The sequence below is a fragment of the Eleutherodactylus coqui genome, chromosome 10 (assembly GCF_035609145.1).
Source record: "Eleutherodactylus coqui strain aEleCoq1 chromosome 10, aEleCoq1.hap1, whole genome shotgun sequence".
Taxonomy (NCBI): domain Eukaryota; kingdom Metazoa; phylum Chordata; class Amphibia; order Anura; family Eleutherodactylidae; genus Eleutherodactylus; species Eleutherodactylus coqui.
In genome coordinates, this window is record NC_089846.1 from 41,592,730 (window position 1) to 41,602,408 (window position 9,679).

Below are 9,679 nucleotides of genomic sequence, written 5' to 3' on the forward strand. Positions count from 1 at the left end.
AAGCTCCAAACAATAGCAAAATTGTTTATAGACAGGTCACGACTGGGTGCCTTTAAATAATAATGTGGTTAAAAGCAAGAATGATCTTACTTCAGCAGGAAAATATGTTCCAAAACTGGGCCGTGGATGTGCCACGTGTGCCATAATGAAGCCTGTCATGAAATATATCATTTAGTGTGCAGCCAAATGCATTTATAGGATTACGGGGGTTTATTTACTAAGACCTCTTGCAACATAATATAATTATAACTGAAGACCCTTAAACAAATGTACTGCAATTATTTTAGTCTTGATAATCCAGGAGGAGCATGCTTAGACGACTTGTGGCTTCCAGCAGCTGCCTCTACTGAATGATGTGCGGGAGCCAGCACAAAGAGGCTTTTACTTTCTATAGATAGAAGATATGGAGGTATTGTAGTTTCGTAGGCATAAAATATTTGCTTATGTAATCAATAAAGTATTCTAGTTTAGGAACATCTAAGAATTAAAGGACTTTTTTAGGGGGGGGGGCTCAATTGCACCTCGGCACAACTGTATGGTCTGCCATACTTGTAGTTTTCCCTGTGCTCAGTCACAGGGGCATAACTATATTGGGTGCAGGGGATGCGGTTGCACCCGGACCCAGGAGCCTTCGGGGCCCATAAGGCCTCTCTTCTCCATATAGGGATCAAAGTACTATGAATAAAGCATTATAATTAGGGGCCCTGCTAAACATTTTGCATTGGGGCCCAGGAGCTTTAAGTTATGCCTCTGCTCAGTCATATTCTGCGCCATAAGTCAAGCCCAAGTTGGAAAAGGAAATACTAAAGGTTTTATAGTATCTGATATAATGCTATATGGGTACCTAATGTAATGCTATATGGGTATAGAGGAAGCCATTGTCTCAGAATTAAAGGGGTTGTACCAAGATTGTAAGTTATCCCCTATCTATAGGATAGGGGGATAACTTGCTGATAGGTGGGGATCTCACTGCTAAGACCCACACCGATCTCCAGAATGTGTCCCATTCTGCCTATAATTGCAGGGGTCTCTTCTCCACCTGCATGTAGGGACCACTTGGCAAGCAAGCGCGGTCAGCATTCCATTCATTTTATTGGGCCTCATGGAAATATCCAATCGGGTGCCCCATTGAAAGTGAATGGAGCGCTCGTGCGCTTATGCAGCCAGTGCTTCATTTAGTCTTCTCCTCCCTATGGGGACTGCAGTAAATTTACAGTGAGGAAGACGGGTGGAACACAGGACCCCCTACTCTCAAGATCGGCGGGGGTTCCAGCAGTGAGACCCTCACTGATCAGCAATCTCCTACCTTATGGATATGGAATAACTTGCAATCTTGGTACAACCGTTTTAATGCATCAGTACAGGCTTCCTAATAAAAGACTTCAATTAAACGTGTCACTAAAGTCACTGTAACATAGGTAAGGACCTACTGTGTCACTGGCTGATTTGGATTTCTCCCGGCGTCTTCCCTAAGGGGCAACCCTGGTTTTTTCCCTTTAATCCACTGGACTGGGATAAGCTAGAGACAGGAAAGTTGGGTGTGTGATGGGCCAAGAGCATGTGTACACCCTAAGGAGATAGGCAAAAGTGAAAGGAGCGCCGACAACCACGGCCAGAAGCCATAGTAGTCACATCTGTGGGGGCCCAGCATACGAAAGCCCAATAAATTAAGAAAGCTAGGTGGGAGACATTTCCTTTCCCCAGAGGATAGATGACCTCGCTTGCATGAACACTATCCCAAGAAATAAATGATGGGGAAGGGAAACCTCTGAGAGATTTCCATAACTCCCTCACACTCCCAAACATGATGCCTTCTAGCAGTTATGATTTCAGCAGAATATTCCCAGGACCCCGGACATCTATTCTGCCAGAAGTGGTTACAGTGTGTTTTGGTTTGTCATAAAACGCATCTGTCCGCTGCTATCAGAGATTGATTAAAATGCAGGAAACTTCACAAAAAAGACAGAAAGGAGGTTCCTAGAGGTTAAGGAAGAACTGTAAGGAGTCTATGCAGGCAGAAGCATAGGGCGAAGTGACTGACCACTGGAGACTAGAGAAAGGACCTCATCTCACAACATATAGTGTCCTTGTATATTGTATTGTATTGATATGTGTGATTCACTTGACAAAGGCTACTGATTGTGGCTGAAACGTTGTCTGTTGTGGATTTAATAAAGATGCATCACATTTTTGCACCTATATGCTGCTCAAGGGCTCTTTTAGTATAGTGTCTATCTTTCGATCCTTTGGTCTGGATCTCCTATTGAGCGTGCTTTTGTTTCATGCTTCCCATATAAAGTATGCTGATTTTTGCTGCTGACTAATCAGTATATTGCTGCATAAAGTAAATACTGTCGCAGTTGATGAATGGGAGATCCCTATTTATGAAGTCACAAACTTGTATATGTTGTTGTCGTGTGTGTGAAAGTTATATAAAGAAACTATTATTATAGGCTTCTTTGTTTCTTTTACTCCTACAGTCAGAAAAGTAGGGCAGGCGGGGCTAAGTACATCATGACAGCTAACAAAGTTCACATCCTGTGGTCATAAAAACTCTATACAGAACCATCACTAAGAGTAGGAGTTGCACCTAATGAAATGAAAAGTCAATATAGCTTTTATGTGCAGTTCACATTCATTTGCTTTACTATGGACTGCCAGGAGAGGAAGGAAAAGGAGGAAGGAAGGACAGAAAGGGAAGGAAGGAAGGAGAGAAAGGGAAGGAAGGGGAGGAAGGAAGGAAGGAAGGAAGGAAGGAAGGAGAGAAAGGGAAGGAAGAGGAAGAAGGTAAGGAAGAAGGAAGGAGGAAGGGATGGAAAGGAAAGGAAGAGGAGGAAGGAAGGGAAGGAAGGAAGCAGAGAAAGGGAAGGAAGAGGAGGAAGGGAAGGAAGAGGAAGAAGGGAAGGAAGAGGAGGAAAGAAAGATAAGGAAAGAAAGGAAGAAAAGGAAGAGAAGGAAGGGGAGAAAGGGAAAAAAGAGGAAGAAGGGAAGGTAGGAGGAAGGGAAGGAAAGGAAGAGGAGGAAGGAAAGGGAGAGGGGGAAGGGAAGGAAGAGGAGTAAGGAAAGGAAAAGGAATAAGGAAAGGAAGAGGAGGAAAGGAAAGGAAGATAAGAAGGAAATGAAAAGAAGGAAGAAAAGGAAGAGAAGGAAGGGGAGAAAGGGAAGAAAGAGGAGGAAGGGAAGGAAGAGGAAGAAGGGAAGGAAGAGAAGGAAAGAAAGAGGAGGAAGGAAAGGAAGAGGAGGAAGGAAAGGAAGAGGAGGAGGGAAAGGAAGAAGAGGATGGAAAGGAAGGAAGGAAGAAAGAAAGAACGAAAGAGAGTTAAGGAAGAAAAGAGTGAGAAAGAAAGAAAGAAAGAAAGAAAGAAAGGAGTGAGAAAGGAAGAGAGAAAGAAAGAAAGAAAGAGAAGGAAGGAGTGAGAAAGAAAGAAAGAGAAGGAAGGAGTGAGAAAGGAAGAGAGAAAGAGAGGGAAGGAAGAATAGAGAGGGAAAGAAGGATGAAAGGAAGGGAGGGAGGAAAAGAAGGAAGAAAATTAATTTCTGTTACCTTGTTCAAGCAAGCATCACCAATTGAAATGGATCTACGTCGATAACAAGGTTTTGGCAGCACCTCTTCTTCCTGCTTTCCAAATAACTCCTCAATTTTTCCGGTGTCAATCTGCAGATCTCCCTGGAATGTTTCTGAGCTCCACAAACTCGTCCGACCCTTAACTTTCTCTGCTGGAATAGCCTCCCAATTAAAGTTCCTTAATCGTGGTCGAGGCTTTGGGTCACATTTTTGAAAAAGACTTCTTGAAGAATCCGAAAATGTAATGATTGGAGGAGGTGGGGGCGGTGGTGCAGGAATTTGAGGAGCGGCATATTTTTCCAAGTCCTTGTACAGGACAGCGGTCCTGTCTTTGTCTATGTCTTTGTCTATGGATCCCATATTCATGTTGATAATCATTGCATGGAAAGTCCTGGCACTGCCCTTCAGTCTTCAAGGCTTGGATCAGGGCTGGAACCTGCAGGATGGGAATAATAACCGGCAGATTCTCAACAGAGGCTTTACATGGCTGATTGAGCATAGGCACACGTGGGATCCCTGTGAACAGCTGTCAGAACAAGAGATAAACCACAGGAATTCCAGCACTGAGAAATGACAATGCACTTACCTCAGATATAAATGATTTACAAAATCTCTACACCTGAGAGGATAACTAGGTGTTGACTTGTATAGTAACTGCGGTTCCACCAACGCACACTCCTTATATGTCAATACCTAGATAGTAGATACCTCACGTTCCATATGAAGCTCCTCACTAGATGCTTGATCTTAACTCTGACTGATAACAGCTGTCTACCTCCCTGAGTCTCTACTCCTTACATTTCTTATTAATGTTAGCTTAAGAAATGCTGATGGGTCTTTTAAAGAGTTTAATAGTAGTTACCCGCATTACATCAACTCTTCCCTGTTCACGTCTCTCACCACAGATCTGCTATATGGAATTATTCTCCAAACTACTACAGTGCTTCAGTAGATGTTGCAGGAATTTCCAGAATGTGCCTAAAATCCTGTTATTTATCACCACTTCTGATGGCTTGCTGGTATATTAAGAGTAGGAAATTGTTGGTACTTTGTTTCCTAATATACAGGGTGTCCCAAAAGTGTGGAAACACTCATATGGAATTAAAGAAGTTTGGCACACAGTCATCCAATTTTGCATATAATCTGTGGGGGAAGCTGGAAACCTATTAGACCATGTCACCAAAATGACGGCCATTTTGAATACCGTTATCTTGGATTGACCTCAGATTTTTCCAATCGGAAGGTAGGTGTGTGATATATCAAAGTGGCAGAGAATTTCACCAGGAAAACAATGCCGTGCTTTATTTTAACATAATTTTACTCATTCTTATATTAACACTGTGATTTTCTTAATTACAGGCATTATGAATGATGGCATTCTCTCAAGCAGAACGTGTTGAGAGCATCCTTTTGTCAGGTGAACGAAGCACACGTCATCACAGCAGATTTCAGTCAATGCCACCCAATCAGACCTCCCATTACCCATAGTGCAGTTGTCAAACGATTTTTCCAAATTCCAAGAAACAGATTCTGTTGCTGATAAACCAAAATCTGAATTGACCCCAAACCTTTAGGGCACCTTCTCACATGGCAGAAATGCTGCAGAATTTCAGCTTGTGGAATCACTGTGAAAATTACACAACATTTACAATGCAAGCCATATGAGGGGGATTTTGAAAAATCACGGTCACATGGTGCGAATATTTTCCGCGATGAATCCTCAGCATGTATATTTACATTTAAATGCAATAGTTGAATTCTGCAGCTTTTCCACAATTAAAAATGCTACCAAATCTGCAGCATTTGGGTGCAGATTTGGCCACCGCGGAATTCTTGTGGCGTTGCGGTGGGTATTCTGTTGCGGATTGCCTGCAATGATTCCACCATGTAAGAAGCATCAGCCACCACTGTTCTGGCCTCATTCAGCAAGAGCCCACAACGTAGCACTCATCGTCTGTCTCAAGAATGTTGGTTTAGCTGTGATTAATGAAGTTTGTCTATACATAAATGGCATTCTTACAAAATGTAACACCTGACGGAGGACGATCTCAATATGTTCTGCTTGAGATAACGCCATCATTCACATTGACTGTAATGAAGATATATATTAGATTCCTATAGTAATCAAACTGATTACATACTAATATGCAGGTATTTATGGGAGAACTATCCTGTGGATTCATACAAGTCATAACTAAATAGAAAAGTATAATTATATCCATCAGCTGCAGTTAATTTGCTTGCTGATGGTTTCCATTTTACACTGTAAAAATGAACTGAAAAACAAATATATTTTAAAAAATGCAAACTAAAGTCAATGATAATTATAGAAATTAACTACCTACTGTATATATGTTAAACAAACAGGAGATATCTAATGTATATACATCTTAGCCTGATGTGGTGCAGTTTGTTATGAGAACAACCAGGGGCGTAACTATATCTGCCCTCATGTGTATGCATTATGTAATTACACGCTATACCTCACACTCAGGGGCGTAACTATAGAGGATGCAGGGGATACGGTTGCAGCTAGGCCCAGGAGCCTTAGGGGGCCCATAAGGCCTCTCTTCTCCATATAGGGAGCCCAGTACTATGAATAAAGCATTATAGTTGGGGGCCCTGTTACAGGTTTTGCATCGGGGCCCGGGAGCTTCAAGTTATGCCTCTGCTCACACTCATCATCACCATAGCATCTACAATAAACCTCATGCCTTCCATCATCTACATCCACACAAGTGGAGTGAAGCCAGCTCTCTCAATCACACACAAGCTTACATTGTAAAATGTACACTTTTGCATCAATCAGCTGCTGAGGGTCCAAGATGACAGTTTAGCAAAGTGGATAAATCTTGATTCAACAAGTTCCAAACTTAAGTGCTGTGAAATCATGGCAGTGTAAGAATATATAATAGCGAAGGGAAAAGAAGACAATGAAGGGGCGTCCATGTTGGTTTGCCCTGGGTTTCGTGTAATCTAAATAGCTGGCACCTTTGTACTATAACTATAACCCTGTTTCTGGTATCAAATTCAAATCCATTGAATAATTTTCCTGAGTATGGATATATATACATACACACTGTAAAAAAAATCAATCACCCAGAAGAAGTTGCCATTTTCCTGCAAAACCTGGCATGCAGTTCCATCTCAGACAGATATGCAAAAAGGATTAGAGTTGTGCTGTGATTAGATGAACGGTCTTGTCACCGGAGGCCCTACAAGTGGCTTCCCCCTTTGCCTAAAAGAGGCTCTCGGAGGCTCCTTGTGTGTAGTGACCTCTTCTTCCGCTTGTGTAGAGCTTGTTGCCAACTAGATGCCTCTACGATGCAGAGAAGAGATGTCACCCCGTTACCAGAGTCTGAGAGGGGCGCATTATTGAGATGTGAGAAGCTGGATGGTCGTATCAATGAATTGCCCATCACCTGGACCACTGTATCACATCTTGTATCCAAGCTAGAGGTGGTACAACAGGGTACTAGAGCCTCCATACCTGCCCATATCACAGCTTGTATCCAAGCTAGAGGTGGTACAAAAGGGTACTAAAGCCTCCATGCCCGCCCGTATCACATCTTGTATCCAAGCTAGAGGTGGTACAACAGGGTACTAGAGCCTCCATGCCTGCCCGTATCACATCTTATATCCAAGCCAGAGGCGGTACAACAGGGTACTAGAGCCTCCATGCCTTCCTGTATCACATCTTGTATCCAAGCTAGAGGCGGTACAACAGGGTACTAGAGCCTCCCTTTAAAGGGTCAGTTTTCCGCAATACATAATCCTTTTCCTTTGATATTGTAATCACTTACTTAGATCAGCATTACAATCACACAGAGAAAGTTTTTATTCCATCTGACAACTCCTTCTAGAGGCTTGATTCTTTTGGCAATGAGTGTATATAGATTGCAGTCGCTGTCCTGGGACGGGCTTTCTACTATTCTACTAGTATGGAATATAAGCCTCCAATCTCAGTACTACTGTATATTAGAACCAGTCTGACACTGGTAGCGCTCAAACAGCATGTAATGTGCAGCATGATAAATATAATCTCTTATTACACCCGACTGAATTATGTGAACTCCCCTCACACCTCAGTATCCCTTGATAAAACAGGGGGCAAATGCAGTCCAGATTGTGGTTATTTGTACTTGAAGGGTATTGTAGATGTGGAAGTAAAATAAAAGTAAGATTCCCAATAAATTGTATCAACCTGCCAGACTATTAGACTATTCCCTGCTTATAGCAGAGGTGACCAATAATCCCAGGAGACAGAGTGCCTATAAATTTGCTACTGAGGTCAAATATTGGGGTAGTGGCTACTGATATCTGTAGAAATTCTAATAAGAAGTCCCATTAAACATTTTAGTACCATGTGACCTCAAAATAGTATTAAGAGAACAGCAAACTATGAAATGAGTCTAACTATAAATACTGTATAGTGAGAAGTTCTGCAACTTTCTAACACATTTTGCTCATCAATGCCTCACTATTTTCAAGATCTCTACTTGCTGTAATAGAATTGAAATATTTTTTTGTTTATATCCCAAAGACTGGAAGCCTTTATAGATGGATTTAAGGGCTATTTCATACTTGGGCTGGCTTCTTCCGTTGTTTGGCTTCATCCTAGCACATGCAGCGCTATTTCATCCTGGAGTTTTGCTGAAATCTGCAAATACAGACTCTGAACAGAGCCTGCAATGCAGATGTCAAGGAAGCCTAATACAGCTCAAGGTATATTTACAAGGGCGAACGGGATATCGATCCAACTGATATTGCACTCATAAACCTGTGATTTTACACGATTGAGAGGCGTTTTATGAAAAAAATTGCATTGCATTGCTGTACATGCGATATTCATGCATGTGAAAACTGCATGATGTTCCATAGTAGAAATAGAAAATCGCATTTATATGAGTTGTGATTTTTTTCTTTGCTCCCATAGAAAAAATAGGACATAGTGTGATTTTTCGTTCTTGCACTAAAGGTGTGAGTGAGAAATCACTAATGTAAATTAACCCATTTAAAACAGCAGGTTCTATCAGATGCAATTTCTCAGTATCTTGTAATGCACGGAAATTGCGCGTGAAATCACAAGTGCTGAGATGTGACGCAATTTGGTCCAAAAACACATCGCACTTGTATAAATAATTGTGGCTTTACAAGTGCGATATCGGTCTGAGTTTCTTGGACCGTCATCACACTCGCCTATATAAATACACTGGACACAATTATATACATTGTATGCAACTGTGTGAGCTTTCAGCTGGATACATTGTTGCACACAGTACTATCTTCTCAGAATAGGGACAGCTGGGAGAAGGACTATTTCTATAGGGGTTTTCAGCCTCTGGGGGTATAAAAAAGTTCCCATTGACTCGGAGTTGTTGAAAATACTGCTAAACTGAAATAAAAAGTACATTAGAAAGTTGAAGAACTTTTCAATAAACTCTTTACACTCCATCTGAAAATGACCACAGTCTAGAGAAATGCAACCAAAATGTGTATTTGTTGCAGCGACAAGACAGAGAAGGCATGCTGCCTGTTGTAGTCCCCCCAGAGGTCCCCTTGGACATGAGTACCTGTGCTGTGCGGTCCCTGTGTGCACGGATCACATCCCCGCTTCTGCCACTGCCATGTCTTCTCGCTCCCTCTCTGCCTTATAAGTCTCTGTAGCTTCGCAGTCCCCCGCTGTCATCACCCCCAGCATCGCCGATCACTGCTCCCTGCCGGCACTGCCTCACAATGCAGCAGCGGATGATTGCCCGACAATTCCCGTTCCGACTACTGTGCCCCAAGGTGACAGCAGTGCAGACTGTGCCCGACCTGCAGCTGTCCCCTGTAGAAGTAGATCGCGCCTGCGCACAGGCAGGAAAAACTTTCGCCAACTTCTAGTTTACTTGAGGAGATGCTTCCCAATACTGAGATCTCAGTAATTACTGAATATGCAAGTGGGAATCTAGGATAAGAGATAGATAGATTAGATAGATAGATTAGATAGATAGATAGATAGATAGATAGATAGATAGATAGATAGATAGATAGATAGATAGATAGATAGATAGATAGATAGATAGATAGATAGATTAGATAAAATAGATTAGATAGATAGATTAGATTAGA

At 42.0% G+C, this 9,679-nt stretch overlaps 1 protein-coding gene across 2 annotated transcripts in view; it reads right to left on the reverse strand.

The window, feature by feature from the left end:
• Window positions 1-9,455, reverse strand: part of LOC136580357 (inverted formin-2-like) — a 79,225-nt gene extending 69,770 nt beyond the window's left edge. The window contains exons 1-2 of one of the 2 annotated variants that reach the window (XM_066580855.1): window positions 9,139-9,455; window positions 3,545-4,001 (exon numbers count right to left, since the gene is read on the reverse strand). In XM_066580855.1, the coding sequence (XP_066436952.1) occupies window positions 3,545-3,943 (399 nt within the window). In that variant the 5' untranslated portion in view covers window positions 3,944-4,001; window positions 9,139-9,455. Of the gene's footprint in view, window positions 1-3,544; window positions 4,168-9,138 lie in introns of those variants that run through there. The other variant, XM_066580856.1, reaches the window with a different exon arrangement.
• Between the last annotated feature and the right edge of the window lie 224 nt (window positions 9,456-9,679).